The sequence below is a fragment of the Erinaceus europaeus genome, chromosome 10, assembly GCF_950295315.1.
Source record: "Erinaceus europaeus chromosome 10, mEriEur2.1, whole genome shotgun sequence".
In the NCBI taxonomy this organism is placed as follows: Eukaryota; Metazoa; Chordata; class Mammalia; order Eulipotyphla; family Erinaceidae; genus Erinaceus; species Erinaceus europaeus.
Genome location: NC_080171.1, coordinates 71,965,765 through 71,981,676, shown reverse-complemented (window position 1 = coordinate 71,981,676; position 15,912 = coordinate 71,965,765). Strand labels below are relative to the sequence as shown.

Genomic DNA, 15,912 nt, shown 5'->3' with positions numbered 1-15,912 from the left:
GTTCATTGTTGGATAGGACAGAGAGAAATGGAGAGAGGAGGGAAAGACAGAAAGGGGGAGAGAAAGATAGACACTTGCAGATCTGCTTCACCACCTGTAAAGTGACTCCCCTGCAGGTGGGGAGCCGGGGGTTGAACCGGGATCCTTTTGCTGGTCCTTGTGCTTTGTGCCATGTGCACCTAACCCGCTGTGCTACCACCCAAACCTGTTTTATCTTTTTAAAGTTTTATTGTTTGTTTTCCTTCTTACTAAATACTGAGCATATTGCACTTATTGATTTTTCAGATTGCACTACTGTAGAAGAAAAGGTTATAGCTTTTTAATTATCATTATTTATATTACAGTTTTCACCAGAGCTATTTCTGGGGCTGGGTGCCTGCACAATGCATTTACCACTCCTGGCATCATTTTTTTCCTTCCCTCCTTTCTTTTCAGACAGGATAGAGAGAAATTCAGAGAAAAGGGGGGAGACCTTTGGGAGAGAGAGTGAGAGAGCTGCAGACCTGCTTCACCATTGGTGAAGCTTCTCTTCCCCCCTACTGGGTACCTATACCTGTAATGTGTGCGCTCAACCATATGTGCCACTACCCAGCTCCCCCTACCTTTTTAAAAAATAATTAAAAAAAAAAAACTCTCATTACTTAGTAAATACAAACATACTCTTCTAAACTAACATCATTTTGGTAAAACCATTATCCAGCGTCTACACTATTGTGCTATTGAACCATGCAAAATGCCTTAATTTTAATTTCCATTACAGCACCATGCTTTAATTTCCTTACATTTAGTAATTATGGTGTTTTATTCACTGCTTAGTTTTTATGAAGTATCTCCATCACTGTTAATCCCATACTTACTACAATGTCTAAATTTCTCCCCATCTCCCGCCTCCATCTCTACTCTATTGACTACTCTGTGAACCTATAGTTATGTTCGAATCTTCTTATCATTCTAGTAATTCCCTTTGCACCTCTTTTCTGTTGACTCCCCAGTTTCTGGGTCCTTTATCTTCTCCCCTTTTGATATTCCCATGCTTTGGAGGGGTACAATTTTTAGAACTCTTGTCAGAGAAAAGTTCATGGAAGGTAAATGTTTAGAATCTTTCCTGAGGGATCATTTTTTTCTCTTTCTCTCTGCATACTTGTTTTGATATATAAATATAAGTTGGATGTTATTTTACTTAGAAAGTTTGAGGGCATTTCTTTTTTTTATCATCTTACTCTAATTTATTTTTCATTATTTACTTATTTTTATATTACAGAATTACATGTTGACAGGCTTTGAATCCACACCATTCCCACAGAGTTCTGAATCTTCACTCTCCCCACTGCAATTCACCACAGTTCCCCTAAGGTTATAGACATGGGCCAACATCATCTCTACAACTATCTGTCCACATTTATACATAGTTAACCCCCTCTTTTTTTTTCTTTCTTGATTCAACTTTCTCTTCCCCTCCAAGCCATTCATGACGACATAACTACCTCCATATGTCCCTCTCCTTTTCCTTCTCTTTCTCTGGGTGCTGATGCAGCTGGAGTGCAAAGCCCTCTTATCTTCATCCTATCACTTCTTCCCCACTGGGAGTATGGATCAAGGTTGTTTTGGGGGAGCAGAAGGTAGGAGTTCTGGCTTCTGTAATTGCTTCTCTGCCGTGCATGGGTGTTGACAGGTTGATCCATACCCCCAGCCTGCTTTTATTTCTTCCTAGTGGGCCAGAGCTCTTGAGATGCGAGAGTACAGGACACATTGGTGAGGTCGTCTGCCCAGAGAAGTCTGATAGTCATGGTAGCATCTGTAGCTTGATGTCTGGAAGGTGACATGACCTAAGTTGAAACAAAATGGTTAATGAACAGGAACCAAAAAGTAGGATTAGAGCAGACGAAATTAAGGGTTTTAGGGTAAAAGAAAGCTAGGGAAACCATTTTAGGCATGTTCCGGGGAGCACACAACTATGGTAGTTTTGCTTGAGTTTGGTAGCTGTCATGAGGTTGGATAAGAATATTGTCTGACAGGCTGGGAGTATGGGTTGACCTGTCAATGCCCATGTTCAGCAGGGAAGCAATTACAGAAGCCAGACCTTCCACCTTCTGCATCCCATAATGACCCTGAATCCATACTCCCAGAGTGATTTAAAAAAATAGAAAAGCCATCAGGGGAGGGGATGGTATATGGAGTTCTGGTGGTGGGAATTGTGTGGAGTCTGAGGGGACTGGGCGATAACACAGAGTGTTAAGTGCACATGGCACCAAGGATCCCAGTTCGAGCCCTGGGTTCCCCACCTGCAGGGGGTCGCTTCACAAGTGGTGAAACAGGTCTGCAGGTGTCTTTTTCTCCTCCTCTCTGTCTTCCCCATCTCTCTCAATTTCTTTCTGTCTTATCCAACAACAATGACAGCAATAACAACAGTATTATTAACAACGATAAAACAACAAGGGAAACAAAAGGGAAAAAATGGCCTCCAGGAGCAGTGGATTTGTAGTGCCAGCAATAACCCTGGAGGACAAAAAAAGGGAATATTGTCTGATAGAATGGTGTCAGAGTAGAGAAAAAAGGGCTAGGAAGTTGGAATAGGGCAGGGAGTAGTTCCCATTCTTGGAAAAATAAATTCTGTGGCTAAAATTAACTGTTTACCTCCATCCACCTGCTCCAGGGAATATATATGTTTTATACCAGAGCCTGTATAACCTCTTAGTCCCTATTGGTCTGAGCTTATAACTCATGGTCACATCTGAGGAACACTGCAGGCTGCACTCATTTCAGGACCAGTCTTTTTCAAGTGGCAGGGCAGGATACCCCAGCCTCCCTTCGGAGACTGGGGTTATCCCTACCGTTGCTTTATGGTGAGGACAAGGTCCTGGGAGGGCCCACAAGATGTCATTCCTTATGGAAGAGACCATTGGTAGTGGAGAGAAGGACCCTTTAGAGGTCTAGGGCCATCATATGTGTATGGGAATCCAAGGATTCCCTAACTAGGGCCCCAGCTGATAGGGTGGTGTGATATTGACCAAATGGGCCATTATTAAGTGGGCCAGTCTCTTGGCATTTTTTTCATTTTCTTATAGCCGTTCATACTGAACTTGAAAAAACTGATGGTCTTTTGATTTTTTTTTTTCTTTCTAAACTAGACCACTGCTCAGCTGTGGCTTATGGTGGTGTGGGGGATTGAACCTGGGACTTTGGAGCCTCAGGCATGAGAATCTCTTTGCATGACCATTATGCTATCTACCCCTGCCAGCTCTTTTGATTTTTTAATCCAGTGCTTGAAATCTTTCTTTTTTTCCTCTGTGGAGGCTGTTAGGGTCTTTGATTTATCTTCAGTGCTCCTTACTAGCATAGTGTTGAGTTTCACTTTGGGACTATTTCTCTCTGTTATGCTGGGCACTTTGAGAATTCTTTTATTTGGAAACTTGTATTCCTTAGTTATGGGGACATTTCTTGAATTCCTTCTTGAATGATTTCTTTCATCATTTTCTCTTTCCTTTCTGTCCAGGGTGGCTTAGGTATTGGCTCTACTGGCCTCCTGACCTTTGAACTTTCCCACTTCCCTCAATACTGAGGAGAGAGAAATGAGAGAAAGTGTTGAGAGGAAGATTGGGGATTAATGACTGTTTTTTCATCTTTGTTTTGTGCTATTTTTCTGAGTAATTTCATCAATATAATATGAATCCTTCCATTAATTCTTTCAATTTCATTATAGTATTTTTTAACTTTATAAAACTTTTTAAAATTTCCAACCAATATCTTTTCATGGTTAAGATTTTTTTTTTTACTGTGTAAATAATGAGAGAAGAAAGAGACAGAGAAGTCAGAGCATCACTCTAGTACATGTTGGAACTTGAACCAGGAGCCTTAGGCACCTGAGTCTTGTGCTTTGTTAGTTGAGCTATTTCCCAGTCAACCCAGATAGCCTCTTTTAAACAAATAACTTTCGCTTCATGCTTCATGAATGCTATGCCTTTAAAAAATAAGCTATATTGACTAAGGTATAATTCACATACTTACTGTTGGTATAGTTATAATTTATATCCAAGTAAAATTGACACTTTGTATGCCTACAGTTTGATGAAGTTTGAAAAACAAATGTTACTGCCTTGATAATCAAAACAGACTATATCCCTCACTTTGAAAAATTCCCTTGTGACCCTTTGTGGTCAAGTCCTGTTGCTACCCTTAGCCCCTGGAGGTCACATTCCTCATTTTTCTCTTCTCCTAATTTTTTCTCTTTTCCAGAAAGTCAGATAAAGCTCACTATATGTAGACTTTTGCTTCAGACCTCTTCCACTCAGCATAAGAGAGCTATGTACATCAGCATTGATTCCTTGCTATTATTGAGTAGTATTACTGGATGTATGAACTAGTTTGTTTTTATCTATTTACCAGTTGATATAAATTGGGTTATTTATAGGTTTGGGCTACTACAAACAGCTGCTAGTAAGATTTGAGAATAAGTCTTTGTGGGATTATATGATTTCATTTTTCTTGGATAAATGCCAAGGAATGGGAGTTCTAGGTCATAGGTTAAATCCATGTTTAACTTTATAAGAAACTGCGAAAGTGTTTTCTAGAGTATATGTACCATTTCCTCCATAGCAATATCTGAAATCTCTATTTTCTCCATGTCCTGACTAACACTTGGTATTACCAGTTTTAGCCATTCTACTATATCTTGTTGATCTCTATTCATATGATAATATAATATATGCTTTTTCCCTGTCTGTATGATTTTTATTTCCTTCAGGTTGCTATTTACTGCCCTGCCTTTTTTGTTTTCTTTTTAAAAGTTTCTTTATTGGGTGATTAATGGTTTAAAGTTGATAGTAAAATACAATAGTTTGTACATCTGTAACATTTCCCAGTTTTCCACATAACAATTCTACCCCCACTAGGTCCTCCTCTGCCATCATGTTCTAGGACCTGGACTCCCACCCCTACTACAGCAAACCCAGTCCAAGTTCTGCTTTGTGCTTTCCCTTCTGATCTTGGTTTTCAACTTCTATGAGTGAGATCATCCCATAGTCATCCTTTTGTTTCTGACTTATCTCACTAAACATGATTCTTTCAAGCTCCATCCAAGATGAAGTGAAGAAGGTGGATTCACCATTTTTAATAGCTAAGTAGTATTCTGTTGTGTATATAGACCACAACTTGCTCAGCCACTCATCTGTTGTTGGGCACCTGGGTTGCTTCCAGGTTTTGGCTATTACAAATTGTGCTGCTATGAACATAGGTATACACAAGTCTTTTTGGATGGTTGTGTTTGGTTCTTTGAGATATATCCCCAGGAGAGGAATTTCAGGATCATAGGGTAGGCTCACTTCTAGCCTTCTAGTTCTCCAGACTGCTCTCCATAGGGGTTGGACCAATTGACATTCCCACTGGCAGTGCAGGAGGGTTCCTTGTCCCCACAACCTCTCCAGCACTTTTTTTTGTTTGTTTGTTTTGTTTTCTGTTAAATGTATTCCTTCTAATTTTAGTGATCCTTGACTGTGTGGTATGTTTAAAAATGAAGCACTGACATTTTTGTTGGGAGCTCTGAGTCCATATGTAGAGCTGAAGTGTAATAGGCTTACTCTCCTTCCTTACTGGGCTGTTTTGTTCTTTTCTATTGAGATGGTCATATTTCCTATAAAAATATATATTTTTAAGCTTCTTGCCTTAGTGTCACTTGGCATATAGGAAAGTCAGCTTCTTTTTAGAATAGTTTGAGCACTTTTCTTTCTTTTTTTTTTTGTTTGAGCACTTTTCTTTCTTTCTTTTTTTTTTTTTTTTTTGCCTCCAGGGTTATTGCTGGGGCTCAGTGCCTGCACCATGAATCCACTGCTCCTGGAGGCTGTTTTTTTCTCCCTCCCTTTTTTTGTTGCCCTTGTTGTTTATCGTTGTTGTTGCTTTTTTATTATTGTTGCTACTGTCATTGTTGTTGGATTGGACAGAGAGAAATCGAGACAGGAGGGGAGACAGAGGAGGAGAGAAAGATAGACACCTGCAGACCTGCTTCACCACTTGTGAAGCGACCCCTCTGCAGGTGGGGATCTGGGGGTTCGAACTGGGATCCTTGCACCGGTCCTTGCACTTTGCACCATGTACACTTAACCCACTGTGCTTCTGCTGGTCCCCTAGTTTGAGTACTTTTTCTGGGACCAGGCCTCACTGCCTTGTTTGTGCTTTATGTCCGTCTCTGATTCAGTCACTCTGGCTGGATACTGATTGTGCAGACCAAGTCATCTCCCATTCTTGAGAGGAAGATTAAAGTGTACTGAAACCAAGTGGACTGGGATGGGAAGGGGATTTCTAGGCAGGCAAAATCAAGAATCTTATGTTATATTAGTGGGAAATAAATTGAAAACACTTTATTTATAGTCCAGCCAATGGAATTACGTATAGGCCTGTGAATGCATCGTTCTTCCTCTGACTCTGTTTCTTTGCTCAGAATGTTCTTTCCATTTGTCTGGTATTCCCACTTTCCCATCCATATTAGATTTATATAATTCCTTAAAGTCTCTCCAAAATAGTACCTTACCTGTGGTCATTCCTTCTCTTAAGTCTTAGGATCTAGTTACTTCATACATATACATTGAATAGTATTATCTGGTATTTTTTATTGTTTTTAACTTTTTAATTTATTTTTATTATGTTTTATTATATTTAATTTATTTTTATTATGTTTATTGTTTATTTATTATTATGGGATTAATGTTTTACAGTTGACAGTAAACACAATAGTTTGTACATACTTAATATTTCCCAGATTTCCACACAACAGTACAACTCCCATTAAGTCCTTTGCCATCATATTCCAGGACCTAAACCCTCCCCTCAACCCACCCCAGAGTTTTTTACTTTGGTTCAATACAACATATCTAATATTTATGGCCACTCATTTGTAGAATTAACTCAGGCTAGACTAAGTGCCTAGTAATGTGGGAATGGTATTTTTGATTCCTTGAATACTATCTTTGATTTATTTTTTAAATTAGTGATTCAATATTGATTTACAAAATTACATATCAACAGGAGTATAAATTCACATTGTCCCCCCAATCAGAGTTCTGAATTCCAAGTCCTTCTATGGTAAACCACTGCAGTTCTCCCAAGGTTGTAGATATGGAACTGCCATCTATACATCTGTCTACATTTGTACATAATTCCCCCCTTTGTCTTCCAGGTCCAATCCTCTCTTCCCCTCCAAGCCACACGTAACCCTATTACTTACATCCAAATATCTCTCCCCTTCTTGTCTTCTCTCTCTGGGACTTGATGGAGCTGGAGTTCAGAGCCTTCTTATCCTCTTCCTCCTATCACTTCTCCCCCACTGGGAGTATGTATGGATCAAAGTTGTTTTTGAGGTTCAGAAGGTGGGAGTTCTGTCTTCTGTAATTGCTTCTCTGCTAGACTTGTGTGTTGGCAGGTCAATCCATACCTCCAGCCTGTTTCTTTCTTTCCCTCGTGGGGTAGGGCTCTGGAGAGGTGAGGTTTTAGGACACACTGGTGAAGTCATCAGCCTTATGGAAGTCAGGGTGGAATCATGGTAGCGTCTGCAACTTGGTGTCAGGTTTGAAGAGTTGCGAGGTTAACATCTCAGGCTCTGTATCTCTGGTTGCAGTCCACCATAAGAATTCAGTTGTGGCATAATGTGGGATGGCAGCACTAGTGAGTGCTATCCTTGTGACTCCTACCAAAGGACTTCTGCATTATGCACTCCATAAATGTATGTTGAATAGACAAAACACTATTACCCTGCATTTATTTCATAAAATGCAGTTATTTCTATATGCTCTCTGGTTTACAGTGTTTAGTTATATACTGGGTAGAGCTGAAGTGATTGAAGACACAAAGAACACTGGCTGCTAGAGCCTTTTAGTGCTTTTGCACATATCTTAAAAGATTGTTATTGAGGGAGAAAGAGAAACCAGAGTATCATTCTGGTACGTGAAATGTCTAGGGTCTTTTGCCTGTAAGGCTAACACTTTAAAAATATATTTTATTGATTGATTTTAATGAGAGAGAGAGAGAGAGGAGAGGGGAGGGGAGGGGGAGGGGGAGGGGAGGGGGAGGGGAGGAGAGAGGAAGAGAAGGGGAGGGGGAGTGGAGGGGGAGGGGAAGGGGAAGGGGAAGGGGAGGAGAGGGGAGGGGAGTGGAGGGGAGGGAGAGGAGAGGAGAGAGCACTGCTTACTTCTGGCTTATCGTGGTTCTGGGGATTGAACCTGGGAGCTCAGAGCCTCAGGCATGAAAACACTTTGCAGAACAATTATGCTTTCTCTTCAGCCCTGTAAGGCTAACACTTTATCTACTGTACCACTTACCCAGATGTTAGCTAAATCTTTTAATAAACAAACAATGGACAATCATTTTAAAGTAGTTGACTTCTTTTTGGAAACATTTTAGAAACTCTTTGGAGAAACATTCCATTTAACTGTATTATTGAACACACCTTCCATATGTGTAACACATAGTAGGTACTGGTGCATAGTGGGTACTCAGTGAATAGCTGTTGAAGTAAATGTTATTTATTTTATTCTATGTTACGCATTAACAAAAACTCATAGATTTTACCTTTTGTCCCCTAGGATATTCTGTGGTCTTTCTCATTCGAAGGAGACCAAAATAGCCCTGAAGGATTCCACACAGATCTCACAGTAGCACCTATTTTTCTTTCAGTGATGGGTCCTTATGTGAGGAAAATCTTGTGCGATGAACTGGGTGCCCCAGCCAATTCTGCAATAAACTGCGTTCCCCTGGAAGATTTTGGAGGGCAGCATCCTGACCCAAACCTGACCTATGCAACGACGCTTCTGGAAGCTATGAAAGGAGGGGAATATGGGTTTGGAGCTGCTTTTGATGCTGATGGGGTAAGTAGGAATGCTCCAATTGCTGACTTTTACCCATTTTTTTCACAGAAATATTTTTGCTACATAACTAATTGCAGCTTTGCCATAGAGGGACACTTGGAAGGGCATCATAAAATAAATGTAAGTTAATAGCAAAACAAAAAGGAAAAAGTAAGAATAGCAAATATTTTGCAAAAACTGAAAAATTTAAGATCTTTGAGTGTATTTCCAAGTGTGTACAGATGAATTGAAAAGAGCTGATTTTATTTTTTACTTCTTTAGCATGACTACTTTTGTACTTTAAAAGTTGATTTTTAAGTGAAATAAGTCAGAAACAGAAGGATGAATATGGAATGATCTCTCAGGCTTACATTAAAAAAAACAAGATCAGAAGAGAAAACACAAGTAGAACCTGAACTGGAATTGGCGTATTTCACCAAAGTAAAAGACTCTGGGGTGGGTGTGTGTCGGGTTGCGGGGGAGGAGGGGAGTGCAGGTCCAAGAAGGATGACAGAGGACCTAGTGGGGGTTGTATTGTTATATGGAAAACTGGGAAATGTTATGATTGTACAAACTATTGTATTTACTGTTGAATGTGAAACATTAATTCCCTAATAAATAAATTTTAAAAAATAAATTGATTTTTATTGGGGGCATGCTTTATAGGGCTGTTGTCTATGAATTCAATTTAAGTGTCTTCAAAGTTTTTTTATTTATTCATATTCATTCTTTTAAAAAATTTCAGTGGTTAAACTTAATTAAATGTGGGAAATTAAGAGTAATGGAGAAACAAAACCAAACTGACAAGTAGGATAAACACATTAAAAATATGCTGAGAGTAGTTAGTTTGTCAAAGGAGAAATGAAGTCAATTTTTCAACTAGTTATTTTTTTCTCTTTTTTAAATGGCAAATTTGTCTTGTGGCAAAAATGCTTGTGGAGGAACTAGTTAGAACTCTTATAATACAGTGAGATTAGCAGTGGATTCATGAACAACTTCAGGGCTGGTATCTATGTGGTATAACAACCCCTAACTAGCTTGGCTTTTCTGTTCGTTGACCAATTATTACAATTAAATAGTTAACTACTTTTCTTAGCTGTAGCTTAGTATTATGATGTAATAGGTAAGAGTTTCTAAAAAAATTTTTTTTGAGGCTAGTTTTGCTATAATGTTAAGAAAGCAAGAGCTTTACTTATATTTTCTTTCTTTGTTACTTAAGTTCCACCTATGAGTGAGGTAATCTGTTATCCATCCTTCTCTTCACTTAACATGATTCCTTCAATCTCCTAAACTGGTTTTGCAGTGTTTTGCAATACCTATCATGGGGAGATGAGAAATTATGCCTATGTGTCAGCAACTGTACTGTAAACCATTAATCCCACCAATACAATGGTATGAGTAGAATATTTGCACTAAGAAAATGTATATATTAAAAAAGAAAGCAAGTGTTTCAAGGGTAAATGCACTTTTACATACTTCTTGGGAGACTATGAAATTTAAGTATATGAAGGCTACTGAAGCCTGAGGAAGGCTCCCACATTTCTGCTGGTGGGGCACACTCCTAATGAGCCCAAGATCCAATGCTCTACAATATTCAGATCTGAAAAGAAAATTTTATATTTATTTATTTAGTTTTTTATGGTTGAAGGATTTTTTATTAATGATTAATAATGATTGACAAGATTGTGGGATAAGAGGGATACAATTCCATACAATTTCCACTACCAGAATTCCATAGCTTCTCCCTTCCGTTGGAAGCTTCCCTATTTTTTTTTTGCTTCCAGGGTTATTACTGGGGCTCGGTGCCTGCACTGTGAATCCACTGCTTCTAGAGGCCATTTTCTCCATTTTGTTGTTGTTGTTGTTCTTATATAGGACAGAGAGAAATTGAGAAAGGAGGGGAAGACAGAGAGAGGGAGAGAAAGATGTCACCGTTTTAAAAGCAATCCCCCTACAGGGGCTTGAACCAGGATCCCTACCCAGTCCTTGTGCTTCGTGCCATGTGCACTTAACCTGCTGTGCTACTACTTGGACCCCAGCTTCCCTATTCTTTATCCCTCTGGGAGTATGGACCCAGGATCATTATGATCACTACGGGGTGGAGAAGGTGGAAGGTCTGGCTTCTGTAATTGCTTCTCCGGCTGAACATGAGCGTTGGCAGGTTGATCCATATTCCCAGCCTGTTTCTATCTTTCTCTAGTGGGGTAGGGCTCTGGGATTCCAGGACTCACTGGTGAGTTTTTTTTTTTTTTTAATTATCTTTATTTATTGGATAGAGATGGCTAGAAATCGAGAGAAAGAGGGAGATAGAGAGGGAGAAAGACAGAGAGACAGCTGCAGCCCTGCCTCACTACTTGCAAAGCTTTCCCCCTGCAGGTAGGGACTAGGAGCTTGAACCCAGGTCTTTATGCTTTCTAACAGGTGCACACTACTAGGTGTGCCATCACCCAGCCCTGAAAAGCAAAATTTCTTATGTGCTCATTTGCTTCATTCAAGTTGTTTTTTTAAAATGTATGTATGTGTGTGTATGTATGCATTATTATTATTATGAGGATTAATGGCTTACAGTAAATATAGTTGTTGGTACATGTGTAAAACTTTTTAATTTTTTCTGAAAAGATTTTTTTTTTTTTATAAAACACTCTAACCCCCAACCTAGGCCCTCCTCCACCGTCTTACATCAGGACTTGAAAGTCTCCCTCCCTCTACCCCCAGAATCCCCTACTTTGGTGCAATACACCAAACCCAGTCCAAGTTCTACTTTGTGTTCCCCTTTCTGTTCTTATTTCTCAACTTCTGTCTATGAGTAAGATCACCCCAAATTTATCCTTCTCTTTCCGTCCTATCCCACTTTACATAATTCCTTCAAGCTCCATCCAAGATGAGGTGAAGAAGGTGAATTCATCATTCTTAATATTTGAGTACTATTCCATTATCTATATAGACCACAACTTTCTCAGCCACTGATCTGTTGTTGGGCACCTGGGTTGCTTCCAGGTTTTAGCTATTACAAATTGTGCTGCTATGAACATAGGTATACACATGTCTTTCTTGATTGGTGTGTTTGTATGTATTTTTATGTTTTGATATTGATTTAATATTGATTTTCAAGATTAAGTTAATAGGGGTATAATTCCATACAGTTCCCACCACCAGAGTTCTGTGTGTCCCATCTGCTCCATTGGAAATTTTCCTATTCGTTATCCCATTGAGAATATGGACCAAAATCCTTTCTGGGGTGCTGAAGTGGGGAGTTCTGACTTCTGTGATTGCTTCTCATTTAGACATAGGTGTTGCCAGGTCGATCCATACCCCCATCTTGTTTCTATATGTATTATTTTTTTAAGCCAGAGCACTGTTCAGTTCTGGCTTATGGAGGTGCAGGGGACTGAACATGGGACCTCTGGTGCCTCAGGCATGGAAGCTTTTTGCATAATCATTATGCTCTCTCTCCAGCCCTTTTTTTGTGTTGTTTAAAGATGGGATTACAGTAAAGCAGTTTGTGATAGTTGGGAATGAACTGCTAACTGCAAATGCCTCTGTCTGATCATAGTCACCCATTCCTTCCCACAGGACCGCTATATGATCCTAGGCCAAAATGGCTTCTTTGTGAGCCCTTCGGACTCCCTGGCCATTATTGCTGCCAACCTCCCTTGCATTCCGTATTTTCGCCAGATGGGTGTCCGTGGGTTTGGGAGAAGTATGCCCACCAGCACAGCCCTGGACAGGTAAGTAAAGCAAAACATTAAACAAACAAAAAAAAATCTGCCAGCTTCTTGGTAGGCCTCTGATGGTAGCTGTTACTCATGTTCCCCTACTTGACTGGGAATTTCTTGACAGCACAGGAACTTGGACACTTGCTGTGGGTTTCCAGTGAGGAGCACAAAGAATCTGGTAAACTGATTCTTGGTTCTGACACTTTCTGTGAGAACTTGGGAGACTTATTTGATCTCAGTGCTTCAACACAAAAATGCAAATAATAGATGAGAGGGGGCCAGGCAGTGGCGCACTGGCTTACGTGTACATAGTAGAAACTGCAAGGACGGGAGTCAGGCTGTAGCGCAGTGGGTTAAGCGCAGGTGGCACAAAGCACAGGGACCAGCGTAAGGATCCTGGTTTGAGCCCCGGTTCCCCACCTGCAGGGGAGTCGCTTCACGGGCGGTGAAGCAGGTCTGCAGGTGTCTATCTTTCTCTCCCTCTCTCTGTCTTCCCCCTCCTTTCTCCATTTCTCTCTGTCCTATCCAGAAACAATGACAACAATAATAATTACAATAATGAAACAACAAGGGCAACAAAAGGGAATAAATAAATAAAATAAATATTAAAAAAAAAAGAAAGTGCAAGGACTGGCTCAAGGATCCCAGTTCAAGCCCCCAGCTCCCCACCTGCTAGGAGGTCACTTCACAGGCAGTGAAGTAGGTCTGCAGGTATCTCCCTCTCTCTGTCTTCCCCTCCTCTCTTGATTTCTGTCTTGTCCAACAACAGCAGCAGCAACTACAACAACAATGGAAAAAGAAAAAAAAAGGCCGCCAGAAGCAGTGGATTCATAGTGCAGGCAGTGAGCCCCAGCAATAACCCTGGAGGCAAAAAAAAAAAGAGGATATGAGTATCATGCAGACATGGATTGTTATGAGATATGGATGCAATGATTCATGGGAGACATTTAACAGACTACCTGGTCCATAGTAAATAGTTCATAAATGTGTAAAAGTAAAAGTTGCTAAATGAGGTAGAAAGAACATGGGTTCTGAGGTCAAATCGTAATCTATTAAAATAGTAGATGTATCCATATTAGTTCTGTAAAAGTGTGGATGATACAATTAAGATTTGTTGTGAGAAGAAAATGAAATATGCTTGAAAGAGACCAACAGGAGATTCACACTTAGGACAGGAGTGGGGAACCTTCAAGGGCTATTTGGATATTTATAACACCATTCACGGATCATACGAAATTATCAACTTAATAGCACTGAATGTTGCTATGGAAAAAGCCCCAGGTGCTTTGGCAGGGCCAGACCCACATGTTATGTTCTGAGCACTGGATGTTACCCACCCCTGTCCTAGAGAATCAGTGCTGGAGTCCTTCCTCCCTTCCTTACACATCACTTCCACCCTTTTGCCTTGTTTTATAAAAATATCAGTTTCAGAGCCTCATATTTTCAAGCAACATAAATCATTGCAGAAGCATATGGAAAGTTAGAAAACACAAATAAGGTCATATAAATATCACATCCTTTTCTCTATATTACCGATACTTATAGGTAAAGGTTTCTTCCTATTAAATCACTATATATGTGTATATATGTATAAATCACAAGCTACATAATACTATATGTAGACTGTATATATATATATATATATAGTCCATATATTGTATTACAATGTATTATATATATTTTTGTAATACCAATAATTTTGGGAAGTAATATTGCTTTGTAACTTGATTTTTCTTTATAACCAACAAGTTTTGTATATATATATATTGCCTCCAGGGTTATCACTGGGGCTCAGAGCCTGCACTAAATCCACTGCTCCTGGAGGCTATTTTTCCCCTTTTGTTGCCTTTATTGTTTATTGTTGTTGTTGTCGTTATTATTGTTATTGCAGTCATTGTTATTGGGTAGGACCGAGAGAAATCAAGAGAGGAGGGGAAGGCAGGAGAGAAAGATAGACACCTGCAGACCTGCTTCACCTCTTGTGAAGCCCCTGCAGATGGGGCCGGGAGCTCGAACTGGGATCCTTATTCTGGTCCTTGCACTTTGCGCCATGTGTGCTTAACCTACTGTGCTACTGCTTGGCCCCGTATTAGTACATTTTTATGTTAATCTGAAATAAAAGTTTTCCCAAGTAACCCCAGAGGAGATAATCTAAAAAAAAAATGTTCCCCACAGTGACACATGTTTCTATTTTTTCCCCTTAACTAAGACATTTAGAAAGTTAGCTTCTGAAGGATGATAAATGACATAGTGGGGGTTGTATTGTTAAATGGGAAACTGGGGAATGTTATGCATGTACAAACTATTGTATTTACTATTGAATGTAAAACATTAATTCCCCAATAAAGAAATAAATTTAAAAAATAAAATAAATAAAATGATATGTAAAAAATATAATAAAAATAGTTTCTAAATACTTAATATTTAGGGTAATTATATTTTTCTCTGTAAATCCTAGATTTAATTATTTTCTTTTTTAAAATTGATTTGACATTGGTTTACAATATTATAAAATTGAACTGTAGTTTCATGTCTATCTGCATGTGTAAATTACTTGCCACATCTACCACCAAAGTTCCAGTGTGATTATACCAGTCCCTTGAGTCTTTTATAACTTAATACAAACAGTCCTTTTCTCTTTCCCTTAATGACAGTACTTTTTGACTGGCTCTGCAGAATCTCACATTTTGAATTTGTGTGATATTTTTAACTATATTACGAATTCATTCAGTCATTCTGAGGCAAAATATATACACAGTGTTATCACAGTACTCCTTAAAGTACAATTCAGTGAGTTTTTAAAGATAGCTGTGTAACAGCTATCCAAATTAAGATACAGGATGTCCACTCTATCCAAAAAGTCCACTTGTGCTTTCTTTCCGTCTTTTCTAGACAATTGTTGTTGCAATGTCTATGAATCACCATATACAACTTTGCTTATCTTTAAGCTTCATATAGAACTGAAATTTAATATTTTTATTTTTACACATTCACACCCACAACATTTCCTATTGTTGCTGTGTTGCATACAAGTCTGTGAATATACCACAATTTATTTTTCCATTCTTACATTGATAGGCATTTTAGATTGCTTTTAATCACTAGCTATTTTGAACTATATTGCTTTGTGAGTGTTCTACTACTGCTCTTGTGGAAACGTTATCATTTCTCCTAGATATATATCTAGGAGTAGAATTCTGGCCATAGGGTAGGTATATGTTTAATTTTCACAAGAAACTATTTTCCATTTTGCATACTTATTTGCAGTGTGTGAATGTTCTAGTTGCATTACAGTCTTACCAGTATTTGGTGCTGTTGTTTTTCTTAGCTATCCTAGTGGAGAAGTAAGTCTATTTCAGGGTGTAAAT

At 39.1% G+C, this 15,912-nt stretch overlaps 1 protein-coding gene across 1 annotated transcript in view; it reads left to right on the top strand.

Moving 5' to 3' along the window:
* The window catches only part of PGM5 (phosphoglucomutase 5), a 231,947-nt gene that overhangs the window by 37,827 nt on the left and 178,208 nt on the right, over positions 1–15,912 (top strand). The window contains exons 5-6 of the mRNA XM_007528451.3: positions 8,659–8,849; positions 12,402–12,556. Of these exons, the coding sequence (XP_007528513.1) occupies positions 8,659–8,849; positions 12,402–12,556 (346 nt within the window). The remainder of the gene's footprint in view (positions 1–8,658; positions 8,850–12,401; positions 12,557–15,912) is intronic.